Source organism: Lepidothrix coronata, unplaced genomic scaffold (genome assembly GCF_001604755.1).
Source record: "Lepidothrix coronata isolate B3197 unplaced genomic scaffold, Lepidothrix_coronata-1.0 Scaffold4, whole genome shotgun sequence".
NCBI lineage: Eukaryota > Metazoa > Chordata > Aves > Passeriformes > Pipridae > Lepidothrix > Lepidothrix coronata.
This window is the reverse complement of record NW_016690184.1, coordinates 9,576,994-9,594,030: the sequence shown is the minus strand read 5'-3', so window position 1 is coordinate 9,594,030 and position 17,037 is coordinate 9,576,994. Positions and strand designations below refer to the sequence as shown.

The 17,037-nt window shown below is 37.3% G+C and overlaps 1 protein-coding gene across 3 annotated transcripts in view; it reads left to right on the top strand.

The window, feature by feature from the left end:
• SNX14 (sorting nexin 14) overlaps positions 1–17,037 on the top strand; it is a 50,506-nt gene that overhangs the window by 26,400 nt on the left and 7,069 nt on the right. For 2 of the 3 annotated variants that reach the window (XM_017824640.1, XM_017824658.1), the window contains exons 16-24: positions 242–268; positions 3,956–4,088; positions 5,268–5,469; positions 6,423–6,506; positions 6,613–6,713; positions 6,993–7,104; positions 8,941–8,981; positions 9,160–9,279; positions 16,914–17,037. In XM_017824640.1, the coding sequence (XP_017680129.1) occupies positions 242–268; positions 3,956–4,088; positions 5,268–5,469; positions 6,423–6,506; positions 6,613–6,713; positions 6,993–7,104; positions 8,941–8,981; positions 9,160–9,279; positions 16,914–17,037 (944 nt within the window). The remainder of the gene's footprint in view (positions 1–241; positions 269–3,955; positions 4,089–5,267; positions 5,470–6,422; positions 6,507–6,612; positions 6,714–6,992; positions 7,105–8,940; positions 8,982–9,159; positions 9,280–16,913) is intronic. The other variant, XM_017824650.1, reaches the window with a different exon arrangement.

Genomic DNA, 17,037 nt, shown 5'->3' with positions numbered 1-17,037 from the left:
TGATGAAATGTGCAGGTGCTGTTCACATTTCACTTTCTTAGGATTTTAGGTCAGAAACTCCTAATTGTATCACCTTTTTTGTTAACCCATGGTGATGGTCGAAGCTGGTTCAGTTTTGTTGGGATAGGTATCTCAAATGCGGTTGGTTTGTTTTTTGGGTTTTTTTTGGTGGGCTTGTTTTTTGATTTTAACATTATTTTCTGCTGGGCTCTGGAGGTAATTTATGTGCCTGTTGTTGCAGAAGTAGCCTGAGTTTGGATGACTTACGGTAAGTCTATCTAACACTCAATGTGTGTTAGTTACGCTGCATCTCTTGTGACTTCATCACACAGCCTTTATAACAGTAGTTAACTTTTATATGTAAAAAACATGTGAATGTCTTCTTTAGACTAAAGTGCATTTCTCCTCACAAAAAGCTTTACTCCCCATGTCCTCTTCACAAGTGTTTAGAAATTGCTTAATTACTAATTTCACGAGTTTACAATACATTAACATTGTTTGCTGTTAACAGTTCGTCTGTTGTCATTTGTTGTGAAATATATTTGAAGCTTTTTTTTTTTTGGCCTGTGACTGCTAACTGCCCCAAAATTTCCTTTACTCCATGTCATATTTCCAGATCCTGTTTGAGATTTTATCCACTGAAGTGCTTGTTTTATCTTGCACAGCTGTATTCGAGGTGATCGTTGTCTAACATCGCATGCATATATAACCATTTTATTATTATTATCAAGCACTCAAAAACAACAGTTCCCCCAATTAGTTCTCTCTGCAGCTTCTCTTGTAACTGTTACAGGTTTGATGACAATATATGCAATTTTTTATAATTGGCTGTAGGTAGACTGTGACCACTTAATAATGCCTTAATAGCTGTTCAGTGGTTTGTTTTCTCATTATTTGTGCCTCTTCAAATACATGCTATCCAAACTTCTTAATGGACTTTTCCTTGGAATTTATCAGAGCATCAGTATGGCATAAATTTCCCTCAAGACTAGTATGAGTATCTTTCAACTTCATTTTTCAGGTTAGGAATCAAGGTAATTAGATGCTTTTATATTTTATGTTCCAGTTCAGTGTGTTGAGTTATAACTTGCTAAATTGTTGAGCAATAAGGAGTACTTGAGATGTAAATGCAGCTCATTGATTTTTCAAGTGTGACAATATGTGCTCAGCATTTCTCCTCATTGGGTGTAGGGGTTTTAGTCAGCCAAAAAGAAATGGTACTCTGATTTCACATGCATATTAATGTCTAGCCCATCTGGTATATACAACTGATCTGGTACTTTTTGACCCAAAGAGGCTCCCAACAGCATTCTTCATCTGTGTAGCCCTGGCTCATCACTTGCCAAGATCTGTTCGATGCACTGAATGAGGGAGGTATCCTGTGGGAAAATAGTTTGGCAACCATCCATGATTAAAGAATGCCATAGTGCTTAGTGGCAGTACTGCAATCTTTGGTCTGCATTTCCCAGTTATAGAGTGAACACTAATTTTAATTTTTTTAATGTTAGGTATGTGTGACTCCTGAAATGTTTTTAAAAAAAAAAGTATTCCAGTATTTTGTTGTCATATTCCGACATTCATCAGGAATGTTGGAACGTTTAGGGTCTCCACACAGGGCCCTGCCAAGAAAGCAAACTATAGAATGACCATCTAATAATGCTATTATGTGGATTAGCACCAGAGGGAGTGGGATACTCTTTCCAGCGAGTTTTGTATATATATATTTGTTGACAGTAGCAGAGTTGACAGGTCTTAAAAATTCTAATCTCTATTCTAAACTAGCTACCTGCTGTCCTCTTTGGTCCCTCATGTCTTGAGCCTGCCCTATCCTAGTCCCATCTCTTTCCTCCTACCTAGCATCAAGTTCTTTCTCCTGTTTCTGCTTAGCCATGAATATATTAGATTTTCATCCTAATGCCTGTTTTTGGTATATATTTTTTTTTCTTGCTCCGTTTCTTCAAAATGTCAGTCATCCTGCTGTCTGTCCATATCCAACATCCACAGATTTTTTGCCATGTTCATCTAATGTGGTTTGTGCTCTGTGTGCTTGCTCAAGGACTTTTACCAAACCACTTCTATGTTCTCTCCATATATGGAGAATTTCCGTGTACCCTCTTACTCACCAGTGTTTGTTCTGAGTTTATCTCTTCCTGTTAAGGGAATCCCATCCTAGTTTGTCACTTTATACTTTTGTCCAGTTCAGTGATTGCTCTTTATTCACTTGGTGTAATCTTTGGGCTCAGCACTGGGGCTGAAGTGTTGGTTTCCTAGCTGTTAGGGTGAGTCCTGGCCCCATACAGCTCAGTACAGGCACAGGTGTGTGCTGCCTTCAGATGGAGCATGATCACTGTGGGAAAACTGCTTTGAGCCTGGAGTACTCCTATCAAATCACAGAGCTTGTGCAAATTAATGTTTTTACTAAAGCTCTTGAGAATTGCACAGGTTTTCACAGGAATGATGAAAACTTCCTTTAAGAGTCAACACAGAGGTTTTAATTGTTAACCTTCCAGAAAAACTAGTTTTGTCTGATTGAGATTTGTATTTTCTAACCCAGTGTTGAAGCACTTGAACAAGAGTCAAGTAGCAACATGAAACAGTTCAGTTCAGCACGGTAATGTGTAGTACAGGGTGTTTAGAAATTGAGTAAAATTGTTCAAGCATGGATTTAGACTACAAGCAGCCAAGCAACCTTATCTTTGCATAGCAGAGATAAGTAAGATAGATGGTTCCAGTCTGCTTTGGAGCTCATGATAATACGAGATGCAAAAAGTAAGAGATTTGGAAATTACGCAATTTTAGTCAAGTACACAGTCTGTGTAAAATTATAAACAGGAAGATCATTAGTAACACACACGTATGTTTGGAGTCAGCAGTTGATCTTGTCTGCAGGGTTTTATAGGCAGTGAAGATTTTTTTGTCCGCTGATCACTACTGTTCTGTTTGTACTACTGTTCAGTAGTCAGTAATTTTTTGTTTTAAAGGAAAAAGAAACAAGATATTTTTTTGTCCTCCAAAGTACCAGTTGTGTTTTTAATATCAGTCTATACATGTCTTTTGAATCTTTGATTCTGCAGTTCACTGCATCGATTTTTAACTTGCCTGTCAACTGCATATATTGAATCACCCTAACTAACCGCCAGCTGATTCCATATTCAACAGAAACTTGTTTCTTTCCAGAATTACTAGTATTTCTACGCAAGAAGTAATCTTTGGTGTCAGGACTCGTGTAAGGCATAAAAATGCTACAAAATCTGTTCTCTCCATAAGGAGTGTGCTTCCTACCCAAATACCTTTCTTTTCCCGTACTTTGTTGCTTTTTGGATGCTTTGTCATAAGTGACAAGACTTTACAAAGTCTTCATCTTTCAGTTAGACTGTCTCTTCAAGCCAAGATTCTTCAGTTGCATCTGTTTTCTGTCATGTTCAGTCTTGCTCCTTGAACATTCCTTTTGTCTCTCCTTACTACTTAAAAATTGAGATCTATCTTGAATGATACCTGTTTGTAAAATTCTATTGAGAAAATTCATCTAACTGCAGCATTTAAAGTACTTGGCAGGAGTGGATAAATATTTAAATATGAGTACATGGAAAAGGACAAAGTTAATGACCTTCTCGATGTGCATGCCTGTAGCAATACCACAGTTTCTGCTGTCAAAACAAAGTAGTTTTCCCTAGCTAATTGTTTATTCTATGTCCTGAATTCCTAGGATACTATTCCAAGAGTTTTCTTGTGGTTAAACATATGGAAATCCCGTCTCTCTTAAAAGTGTAATCAAGAAATTTTGCTGATTGATCAGAGAACAGAATTATAAATAAATAAATTTTAACCTAAGTGGAACTGTAAATATATTGTCTACTTGTTTATCTGTCTTATCTGCAAATGGTGTGCAATGGCCTGCTGAGCAGCTGTGTAATAGTATGCCTTGTGTTGTGAACTGTGGCTTATATGATTCTAGGACCACACAGAAGAGAGGAGAATCATTTGGAATCAGCAAAATAGGGAACAAAATAAAAGGTGTATTCAAGAGTTCTGCAATGGAAGGAGCTATGTTACCGAACTATAACTTAAACGAAGGAGAAGATGACTTTGTGAGTAAAAGCATCTTTGTTGATTTGGGGTGGTTTGGTTTTTTTCCTTTTTTTGTTTGAAAATGTTAAGTTTCTGCCATCCTCACTACAAAGTTTTCATGTGCTGGCTTCTGATTAAATTGCTTTGTATTCCCCGTATTCATTCAAAGGCAAGGCCACATTCCCAGTTAGTGTACCTCTGAGCTTATTGCCTTAGGACACAGAATTATTAAAAGTAGCAGTCAGACATTTTTGTAGGAAATGAATTTTTCTCTAAAAACTTACCATGCCTTATTACCTACATTTATAAAATGGCATGTGTAGGATTGCATACGTGGCTCTTCTGAAGTTTGCTACAAGACCTTAAAACCATAAAGTAGTGGAGAAATTGCTGTCAGGTTAGTCTGTGCAGCTTTTTCTCTGAAGGACAGAAGCCAGCAGTCCTTTCTTATTTGTCTTAGGTGTCTCCCTCAACGCTTTTCTTCCATGTAAACAGCCATGAGTAGAGCCAATGGTAGAATTTATTGCATGGGACATTGTTATCTGAAGTACAGTTGGGGGACAAATGAAAAATTTTAAAAGGCAAGAGGAAGGAATTGGTCAGAAGCTGTAGGTAGCCACCTATTTTTTACAGTGTCTGTCAGTTCAATCTTTTGAGCTGTTCCTAACAACCAAAACATTTAAGTGTTCGTCCCCTTGATAAACTGCTAGCTTATTTCCCATGCTTATTAGCCTGAAGGTAAAAGTGTAGATGTGAGTTTGTATTATTCACCTGGTTCAGAATTGTTTTCAGAAGAAGGTGAGAGCACTCAGCAACTTAGAACTCTAGATAGAGTTGGGTTTTTTTCTTCCAGCTGTCTCTCCTTTAGTACTTCTGTGTCCCACTCCCTCTTCCTGAAGTATCATCTATGGAACTTTATAGCACTGTAAAAATTTTCTGATCTCACTAAAAGTTGCTAATTTCAAATTAATTTGCAGCGGATCTAAACCCAGAAATTAATCTACATGGGAACTCCATTAATGAAATGATTTTTCTTTCTTTTATTACTTAGTGACACATACTTGAAACTTGATTTATGTTTCATTACCTTATAGAAGTTTTGGAGAGGTCGCTTGTACCAGTTAAAATAGAAAATCTGTGTGTTTAAAACGGAAATCTTTGTGTTTAAAATAGAGATCTTTGTGTTTGAATCTTTACAGATTGAAGAAGGCGTTATGGTGATGGAAGATGATTCTCCTGAGGAGGCTGTCACTACCCCAAATACACCCCGCAACCTTGCTGCATGGAAAATTAGCATCCCATATGTAGATTTTTTTGATGATCCCTCCCTGGAAAGAAAAGACAGAAAGGAGAGAATTCCTGTATTCTGCATTGATGTAGAGAGAAATGATAGAAGGGCAGGTATGCAATGTTGTGGAAAAACAGTGTCATTTAAAAGTGAACTCAAAATTATTATAGCATGCTCTCCTCTGATAGCTCTTGCAGTGTGCTTTGCATATGTGTTCTGATTTTGAAATAATGGCTTGAAAGTTCTGAGGAAATGTGTTTGAGAAATAAATGATCACATTTCGTTTTTGCAAGTTGAGAACTGATTCCTCAGCATGAATCAGTTCTGTTTAGACTCTGTGCCAGAGTTCGAGATGTTCTCTTTCCAAAAATATTTATCCTACAGTTCACATTAACAGGCACCTGGCTCATTTTTCTTTCACCTACTCTGAACTTTGGAATAATGAGAAATAAATAACTTTTTATATAACCTTAAAATATACTTCTTAGAAAATTAAAATGTTTTGCTTATTAGGAACTGTCCTGGCTTGCAGTTAGTTTATCAGTATCTAGACAGCAATATATCCATATGAAGTGAGGGAAAACAGCATCATCCAGAGGCTGTGTGGATTTGTGTTAGTGAGACTAATAATAAGCACAATAAGCAGAAAGTATTTAAGAGTTATTTAGTGATATCTTCCAGGATTAAGAATGATCAATGTTCAAGCCGATGATACAGAGGACTGTATTCAACAAGTACTATTTCTGTAAATAATTTGGTTAAAAGTTTGAAAATAGATCTAACATAGCATCCCACATAAATTTTGAAGTTATGGAGCACTTAGTGGAGATTTTAGGAATCCCCTAAATGATGTGATAGTTGCCTTGCTAGTACCATATCTGTCTACCATATCTATCTGTCTAGTTATGCATTTCGGTTTAACACTGAAAGTATCTTAAAGTTTGTTACTACAATATAGGGGACTAAGGTCACTGAGATTTTTCCTGTAATAATCCATCATACGGTTCCTTTTGCTAATTTGTCTCTCTGGTGGCATAAAACCTGGTTTTTAACTTTTTTTTCCCAGTTGGACATGAACCTGAACACTGGTCTGTCTACAGGAGGTATCTAGAATTTTATGTGCTTGAGTCGAAGCTTACAGAATTTCATGGTATGTTCTCCATTTTCCCCTGCTGTGATTATCATTCCTTATGATTATCATGTGTTACAATGAAACCAATGTTTATTGCATTACAAGAATAGTTTATCTCTGTTAGGTACGTTTCCTGATGCTCAGCTTCCCTCAAAGCGAATCATTGGCCCCAAGAACTATGAGTTCTTAAAATCCAAGAGAGAGGAGTTTCAGGAATATCTGCAGGTATCAAAAAAAACATTTGGACTAAAGAATATTCTGAAACTAATGATACAAAACTAGTAAAAGAATGTCTGCTTCTTTTGTTTGTTTCCAAGAACTTGAGTTACAGAGTTTGCCCAAGGGTTCAGGTGGGCAAATAAAACTTGTTAAAGTGACTGAAAACAGAAATCTATTGCAAATGACGATATCTATGGCAATATAATGCTCTTTGAATATATTTTTGCTATAGAGAAACTGATTTTCAGAGACTAAAGTACTTCTCTATTTCCTTCTGTCTCAAAGAAACTTCTACAACATCCAGAACTGAGTAACAGCCAGCTTTTAGCTGATTTCCTGTCCCCTAATGGAGGAGAGACTCAGTTTCTTGATAAAATGTTGCCCGATGTGAATCTTGGTATGTAATATACTACTTGTTTATGCTGACAAATAGTAATGCTGTGGATGCTGTGATTGAGTTCTGTGATTCTCTGAATGATAGTAGTAATGAATAGATAATTCTTGTGGATGTGGAAAATAAGAACTCTGCTCCTTCACAGCCCCTAAAATTACAGCTCAGCAAGGAAGATATGCTGATACTTCTTTCTTGAAGAAAAAAGACCTTTTTGAAATTATGAAGAAAGGTGTTTGTGGTTGCTTTTGAATTTTTGTGTCAGAAAGCAAGATGATAAGATTTCTATTAATAAATTTCATCATTCAAGAAGATTTACAAGTCAAATCTGCATGAGTCTGTCATTGTTTACAGATGAGATGGTATGAAGAATTTTAATATAAAACTGTCTTTGGATTTTAGTTGATTAAAATCTGTTTATTTTATTCTGAAAGCTACCATATTTGATATTTCTAGTCTTAGGTAATGTTAAGATCTTTTTTAACATGAACTAGTTAATACATTTGAGGCAGTGGTGTGTGTGTGTGATATAGGCAGGTCAAATGGAAATGGAGAAGTTGCGAGATTTGTGATGTCTAATGTAAGAGTTCATAATAAATGAAAAAAGTAGACTGCAGTGTGACTTTACAGCTTGGCTGCAGTGTAGCTGTCTCAGAATAGTGGGCCTGAGCTGGTGAGGTCAACTTCATGTCTTGTACCACTTATTGTTCTGGCACTGGTGTGGTACCAAAAGCCATGTCTGAACTGTCACTGCATTTCTGCATCTCCTAGTCCTGGTGTGAACCTGCTGGGGCTTAATGTGCTTTATGAGTTGTTGAATGAGATTTTGCTTTTCCATCCAGTTGAAAGGTTTTGTTTTTGTTTCAGACCTCTCTTCTAGATCCAACCGTACATTGTTTAAAAAAAGCTTATAATTATGGTGTTTACTGTAATGCATTTCCTGCCTGACACTGTGCTTCGCTTCCATAAACAGAACTATAACAAGTCTTGGCATTTCAATAGGGCTTTTTATGAGGATGAGAGTGTTTATTATTATCATCTGATCATTTTACATACTTTCTGATGTAAATTTCAAATTAATTGACATGTAGATACAAAAAGTATTACAGTAAATGCAATGCTTAAAATAAAACTAGTCTTGGACACTTTCATTTTTCAGTATTCCAAGTTACTGTGCCATATCCTGATAGCCTTATCAGGACAGAAGAGCTGATTTTTAAGGCCACAGCTGTAACCTGTCCAATTTATAAAATTTTACTCAGAAGGGTTTTTGAGGCTGGATCTCCCCAGAATCCCTCCAGATTAGCTGATCTTTTCATGGAAAGAGGAGAATCTTGGTTATCTTGATTTCTTCTGTGATGAGTGTTTATGATTCTATGAAGAACTTAAGGACAGGGAATTTTACCTGTACCTGGTGTTGTAGTAGTACTGCTGTTACGCTGCTATTTTTATATATACCACATATATATAAAAAATATATGCATGTATATAAATATATATATGCATATATAGATATTTATGTTTAAGCCTCTAAAAAAATTAAAAGGTAGACTTACAATACTTTATTGCAAGAGCTTTTTTTAAGTACTCAGATAATAACCTGTATATTTTTAATATTTTAAGTATCTTTTCTTGAAGAATACTAAGCAGTAGGTTACAAGATGGTTATGCACAAGACTATTTTCTTAGCTTTTTGTGCCAAATAAAAAAAAAAAATCAGATTTTAAAAAATTATTGTGTTTTTAAGTAATGACTACACAGTAAGTACTTAAAATGTAGCAGAGAAAAAGGTCTTTCAAATCAGACAGTGATAACAATGTTTTTGTTTATTTCTAACTGTAGGTAAAATCATAAAATCTGTTCCAGGAAAGCTCATGAAAGAGGTGAGTAATTCTTTCAGGTTGCCAACATAATAATAACTAAATAACTTCAGTAACTAATTTTACAAGATTACTAACTTACAGACTATTCAACACTTTGTTTGAAAATGCTTTTGTTGTTTAGTTTTCATTTTCCTATAATTATTCAAGTGATAGTTCAGTCATATCTTTTTTTTTTCAGAAAGGTCAGCATTTGGAGCCATTCATCATGAATTTTATCAACTCCTGTGAATCTCCCAAGCCTAAACCAAGTAGGCCTGAACTTACCATTTTGAGTCCCACTTCTGAAAATAATAAGAAGGTATAGTAAGTCATGTTCCTTTCCCACTTCATAGGAGTGGGGAAGACTGACCATACCATGAAAATGGAAAGAATAAACAAAAAAACCTCTCATAAATATAAAAGTTTACCTATTTTGTGTTGCCATTTCATACAAGAGAGAGAATAGTAGCAGAGAGGTCTTTTGTCATCTTCTGATGTGTAAATACCTTTGAATGATTTTTGAGGGTTGTGGGCAAGTTTTGTAGTTTTGTTGTTGCTGTTGTTTTTTACATCTTGGTATATTTGGAGATGAGGAAACAAAGTAGAGAGCCTGTGAAGTACAGAGAGGAGAAGAAGGGGGGAAAGCAAAGGTGTAAAACAGGGAATGTTTTAGTGTCTTTAGGAAGCTTCCTTTTCAAAGTGAAGGGCTTGAGTGTTTGATGAAAATGTGAGTTGTCGAAGTGCTACAAGCCAAATTGTCAAGGTACCTGTTTATCTGCCTTCAAAGTGTTCATCCTTGTCTGACATTCGTAATAGGTTAACTGGTTAACTGTATCACTTCGTGCATAGTTACTTTTTCTAACATTAGCACAGTGGAAGTTTAGCACTTACCAGTTTCAATCTTTTACTTGTCTGCAGGTAAAGATAGTTCCTTTCTTTGTTTTCCTGTATTTGTAGTTAGAGCCTGGTAAAACGTAATGTAAAGATTTCTGCTAGCTTCAGGGGCTTTAGAAAAGACGCTAGTCTTCATATTTCTGTGTTGGACTGCATTAGAGTGATCGTGTATTTGTGGAATTTAGAGAGGAATATTGTTTCTGGTCTCAGATTTCAAAGACCCAAACTCAGTGCTAGAGAGCTGTTGTGGTTCAGGACAAAATATGGAATGTGCATACACTTCGCCATGTGAGAGGTTCTAAAGGAAAGCTCAGTAGTATGTGCTTTCCTGCTATCTCATTTGCTTTGGAAGAGGAGTTGAATTACATATGAGACTGGACTACAAAGGTCCCAGTCTCTTTTTCCAAGTAACAAGGGATAGGAAGAGAGGAAATGGCCTCATGTTGTTCCAGGGAAGGTTTAGTTTGGACATCAGGAAAAAATCTCATGCTGGAAAGGGTTGTCAAGCATTGGAACAGGCTACCCAGGGAAGTGATGGAGTCACCATCCCTAGGGGTATGTAAAAGATGTGTAGATGTGGCACATAGTTTAGTGTTGGGCTTGGCAGTGTTGGGTTAACGGTTGGACTTAATGATCTTAGAGGTCTTTTTCAACCTAAATATTTCTATGACTAAGTGTCAGCTGGGACACTTCATTTTGCAAAGTGTTAAGTGGGAAATGTATGATAGTCTGAAGTCTAATGCTTAGCGTGAGGGGACAGGGGATAAAGATTGGGGTGGATTTTCTTTCCCTCTCTTCTCTACTGCAAAAACTAAGAGGCGCTAAATGAAGGTGGTAGGAGTTGTGTTCAAAACAAAAAGTGGTCGCTCTTGCAATGGTTAGTAAATTTGTGGAACTCTTTGTAAAAAGATTTTGTGAATACTTGAAGGTTAAACAACTATGCAGTGAGACAGGGCAAATTCACAAAAAGGGAACGTATTCGGGGTGAATACCTATAGAGAGACTGAATCCAGCCTTGAACTTTTTTTTTAGTTGAAAACAATTGGAGACTGGAAGAATTTGGTGAAAAGTACTATCTAGGATGATTGTTCCCAGGATCCATTTATGGTTCTTGGTAGTGATGGGCTGTTGAAAAAATGGACCTTTTGATCTCCTTCACTATGGACATTTTTATAGTGTTATGACACTTACAGAATTTACAGCCACAAAATGTTTATACTGATTAAGTTCAATAGCAGTTAAATCTATTAATTTGTTTGGGTTTCATCTTCTGAACATGAAGGCTGAATTACTACAGCCAATATTTAGTGTTAGCTTACATGTGCATATACACAAAATTAGTATCCTTCATTTCAAGTTCTTTCTCACCTTGGACGCTATTTCCAAGGTTAAGATATTTTGCTATTGCTCTCTATTCAGAGGGGTATAAATGTATCAGCAGTCTTAAAAATCGGATGTAGAGTTTTTGACTTGTGCTAGAAACAGAGTACATGCATAAAGAATTCAAATGTTCCTTATAAAACAGCTGACAGCACACTACAACAGAGGATGAACAATCAGATAATTTTTTTATTGTGATCTGACAAGAACTGTAGAAGTTAGCAGTTTTAATATGTTTAACATACTTAAATACCTGAGCTACCGGCTTTGCATTTTGAAGCATTGCTCAGTTAAAATGTAAACACATTCTTTGAAGTGTCAGCATGTTATTCTTGTAAAAGAACATGTGTACAGAAATTCAGGCTCTGAAATGAGGTTTTCCCAATGCTTTTCAACCATGATGATCCCAGGAAAGCAAAGAGCTGTCTGTACTTTGGCTTTTCTTTTGGAATACTGAAGTTTCCTTAAGCAAAACATAGATCTTTACTGCCTTCTGTTTTTGGGTGTCATTTTCAGAAATATCATTGTGGGAGAAACCTCTGTATCACTGCTGACCAAGTGGCCGTGTATGCAGTTCATTAGAGACACAGATTTGTAGAGTCTGAGGCCAAGTTGTTGCTGGCAGTGCTGCTTAGTCTGTAGCAGATGCTCTTGTCACAGGATATGAGTTTCTTTGCACAGGGCAAAAAAGATGAGGTTAGCCCCAGCTCTCCATTCCTTCTCACCTTCTGTGGTCAGAGTGAGTTCACTGTTTTTCTAAGCACCTTTATTCTAATTAGCTCTTTTATGAATAATTGGTTCTGCATATGTTTTTTAATATTTTTTTTCTTTCCCAGAAGAAATCTGTTTTGTTTTGGGGAGCCATTTGCTGTAAATGGATGGAAACTTTCACACTTCAGTGTATCTCCTGCAGAGCTGTGATTATTATTTAATGATGGGCACTCAAGACACTTTGCCTTGGGGGAGGCTGCAAGACAGTTCTGTGATCAGATGCTGAATATCTGTGCTCAAATTATAGTACTAATTTTGACCAGCAGAGGCGAGTATGCATGAGGTATTCATGTGCCGACTACTTTCTCATTAATTTGCCATCTATCAGTTCAGCCAGGGTGCACACATTCACACAATTAATGGTAATTATTAGAGATCTGATAAACCAGGTTGTGCTGGGTTATGGTCTCTGCTGAGTTTTCCCATGCACATTTGAAATTCATCCCTCTTGCTGATTTGCTGGGGTGCTCGCGCCTTCTTTGGAAGATAGTTTTCTCTTTCTCAAGTCAGCCCACACGTGGGAAAAGATTTGTGCTGGGTGCCAGGACACTGGGCCATTTACACCTTGTCACTTCCTGGATTTGATTTTTAAGCAACACTGGTTTCATCTGCCAGACCACTTTAGTTCGTATCGATGATGCTTTTTGGAAGTAAATCTCCTGATCACCTCTGCGTGTCACACTTCTTCTCATACTAGGAAGCTGTCTTAGAACTCATTAACTGAATTTACTTCAGATGAAACTAAACTGGAAAATTCTGTCTAGGAATGCAGGCACCAAGGGTGTTCAGTTCAAAGGCCAGACCAGAGCTAGGCTGGAGTAGCACCCCTCCCTACTCCCCAAATATGTTTGGCATAGACTTTACCTGTTCAGTTCTGCAGTTCACTTCTGTTGGTAGAACATGACACCTTTGTGAAGATGTGTGGCCTTCCAATTCCTGAAGGGAAAGCTGGAGAGAGGCTTTTACAAGAGCGTTTAGTGACAGGACAAGGGGAAATAGTTTCAAACTGAAAGACAGTAGGTTTAGAATAGATATTAGGAAAAAATTCTTCATTATGAGGGTGGTTAGATGCTGGAACAGGTTGCCCATAGAGGCTGTGGAATCCCCATCCCTGGAATTGTTAAATGGCAGGTTGGAGCAACCCGGTGCAGTGGAAGGTGTCCCTGCCCATGTCAGGGGGGTTTGAGCTAGATGAACTTCAAGGTCCCTTCCAACCCAGACCATTCTGTGATTCTCTGACATAGGTGCTGTGCAGTAGCCAGGCACCCTCACTCCTGGTGATGGAGGTGGATGTCTTTACCAGGACTGTGTGAACTACCTGTATGGAGTCAATGAGGGGATCTGGCAGGCAGCCAGAGAGACAAAAGTTTTGTCTCTTTTTGTCTCTTTTGTCTCTTTTTGAGTGCCCATCTGTGAGAAAAGCATGTTATCTCGTAGTAAGAAAGTTCTTCAGTTTTTTGGTAAATGGTAGAGTCGCTTTCCAGCTGATGCTTTTATTGCCACAGTGTTCTCCTATACCTTGTCTGAAGCAGATCTGTTTATTCCAGTTTCAACATGTTGGAATCTGCTGAGAATACAATGCACATTTCCCCAGTGCTGGTGCTGCCAACTCTGTTGCCATGAGTAGGGTACACCCAGACTACCTCAGCAGGCTGAATAAGAAATGCCTGAAGGTCTGTCAGGGCAGGTGAAAGCTTGAGTTCAGTCAGAAATCTTGTTAGTGCTCTGTCAGATTTTCTGCATGCTGCTTCCTTTTGAATATTCCTGGTGCCTGTGTATGTTTGTGTGTTTTAAATATTGGTGAAAAGACTCCTTGTTAAAAATACACAATGAATGTGGATAGTCAACCATAGTATAGCTGGGAGCAATTGGATTTTATCCTTTATCAGATCCACTAGATTGAAAGAGGTACCAACTGCCTGGTTAAAAAAAACTAAGCAAACAGAAACCCCTACTCTCCCTTCCTACAGGCACTAACAGTGTTTCTGGCTATCCCAGCCATGTTTCTGTTCAGAAGGTCTGTAAGAAGCTTGATCATCTTTTGAAGATACTTTTGTCATACTTTCTAGAATAGGTCAGAACTTCTCAGGTGATACAGACTTTGCGAAATACACCTACAAAGGCATTGTTCTGCTGTCTTGTGATGGCCTGCCAACAGCAATAAAATCTGCTTTTGGATCACCGATAGTATAATGTATGTTTATGCATAGTTACTTGGGGGAAGACATGATTGCCTTTCCGTATGCTGACTGATGTAATTCAGGCACTACATACATTCTTTCTTCTTACCGTTTTGTTATAATCCTCTGTACTTTGCAAATGAGCAGGAAAAATAGGGGAGAGGTTCATGCCGATGGCTGTGGGTATTGTTCACAGTCATGGTATTGCTTTTATACACCTCACCTGTGCTGGAATGTATACGGGTGTATGTTTGCATATGTGCTTGCTAACCATTGCATAACTTCTGTTTTTTCCTGTGAGGCACTTTATGTGAGCATTCACGCTTACTTTCCTCGTTTTTCCCATCAAGGTGCGATAGCCTATTGTACAAGGGGTTGCTTTGGTCTTTTCCTTAATATCTTTCACTTGCTTCAAGAGCTTGACTCCCATTAATAATCAATACCAATTCATGGAATTTCCTCATCCAACGACTTTTAAGATATTTCATGGTTATAATTGCAATTACTATTTAATCTTAAAGATACTTGTGAATAATGATAGCATTGAGGTTTGTCTTGCCAGTCTCAAATATTAGCATGCAGAGAAACATTCAAGGCAAAATCCTGTGCTTATCTGAATTGTGAATGTAATCTCAACTTTTGTGTTAGATAACCAATTGTATATTTTTCACTTGAATTTCCTCAGAAGCAAAATTCTGGAAAGCACAAAACGTAGAAGTAGAGATGTAATGCCACTTTGTGTTATGACTGCTGCCGTGCATTGCAAATGACTATAGAATATTCACTTTCACTGGAATAGGATAAAAAATGTACTTTATGAAAACTGGTCATTGGCTCAGCTGTTTTGCCATGCCTTATACTGCTGTTATGTTCTGAAATGCCACATGCAAGAGTCAGAACTTTCAAAGCTTGACTCTGATCAAGGAACCATTACATTTAAGGTGCAAGACAGATTATCCATGTGCAGAGATACATGCATCATTCAAAAGATGCTGCTTCTGGTTTGGGATGAAAGTGGAAATAGCGTTTGGAAGTCAAAAAGCTTTGCCCTAAGCTGGCCTTCATGTTTGATTTTTTTTTATAGGTCACCTACCAGGTTACTGTTAATGATTTAGCTTGGCCTCCAGACACTCCTGAACCTATGTCTACATTGCACAATGGGCTGCTTTGAGTTGGCTCTGTATTGCCTCTGTCAGGTCATGGGGTCTATCTAAAAAATAAAGGAGGCTCTTGTTTAAGTTACAGTAATTCAGCTAGATTTTTTCAATATTGAGGAGGATATAGACTTCAGTTTATACAGGGTTTTTTAAACAGCATACCAGGGACGCTTTCATACAGTAGGCGTGAATAATTATGTGTTCTTTGTAGGTTTGTTGCGTTCCTGGATACCAGTCATCCCCCAGTGCATTAACCATATTTGCCCTTTCATGTAATTTATATAATAACCTGGTGTTGTTTAGTTTGAGTGAACCTTGTGAAGATAATACCAGCAGCTTAGCACTTAACAAAAGAGAGGGCCTGAAGAAGTACAGGTCATAACCTGAGTCTTGCCAGATGTCCTGATGTAGTTTTTCCTAAGAGTGCAGAGCATTCTGTTTAGAGACTTGCATGATTCAGAGCTTGTCATTTGCATGTTTTATGGCTTTATTTATTTCAGGGAGAATTGCTGTACAGAAAGTGAACCACATATAAGCAAATTACTTCCTGTTCTTTGGAACTAATTTTAATTTGGGAGCGATAAAGAAAAACCTGTGACAGTGGCAATCATCTCAACACAGGAATGCTATGATTATGTTGCCTTTGCTTCTAGTTCTGGAATATTTTTTTTAGGACCTTGGCATAAACTTTTGAACTTTCTTTTTGTAATACAGAGTATTTTGTATAAATACTATTTTATCTTTAGATCAACTATTTTTGGGATAAGATAATTTAAAATAAACTGTTAATAGAGATTGCTAGGTCTTAAATATGAAAAGCGTCAGGATTCCAAGAGTTTTTCCTTTACAGCTGCTGGAATGCACAGACTTGAGGGCAGAGGGGGCAAGGAGTACTGCCTAGGTGGTATGGGACCCCTTATGGTGTTCAGGGAAGAGCCTCTTGGGGTACTGCGAGGATTATAATATCTTTTAAGAAAGAACAAAAAACAAGGAAATAGAGGGATCAGGGAGGGGTGTGATGACATTGGAAAATAGAAGGCTAAAGGAATATTAATTGAGAAATATAAATGTAAAGAAACCCAAACTTTAGTAGCTTAAAAAGATTTATGAAGTTTTTGCTGTAAATAATCAAGCTGGCAGGGAGAAAAGGTATTTCTCTACATAAAAAAAATTGTATATTTTGTCCAGAAACCATTGTATTTATTTCAAAATGGAAGCCAACAGGAACTTTTAGAAATACTTCAGTGTCGTAGGATCAGAATCGTTTAGGTTGGAAGAAGGTAGCAGGAGCAAAAAGACTCATGAATTAATGTCTCAGACACCCTGCTGATTTGTTCTGAACCCAGGTATTTTGGTTGTGTAACTTGGCAACATGTGACATGCTCTTTATTGGAAAGTGAAGAATTCAGAAAAACAAACCCAGAAACAATGAAACGAATCAACGCCTGTGATTAGTTCTTTGAAAGCTCTGGAAAGAAGCTACTTCTTTTTAAAAAAACAACCCAAAGGACTGATTGCTATCCTTTTGCCTTTGAATGCAAATGATGTCAGTCTTATGTTTCTATTTTTAGCTTTTTAATGATTTATTCAAGAATAATGCAAACCGGTCTGAGAATACAGAAAGGCGACAAAATCAGAACTACTTCATGGAAATGATGACTGTAGAAGGAGTCTATGACTACCTAATGTATGTTG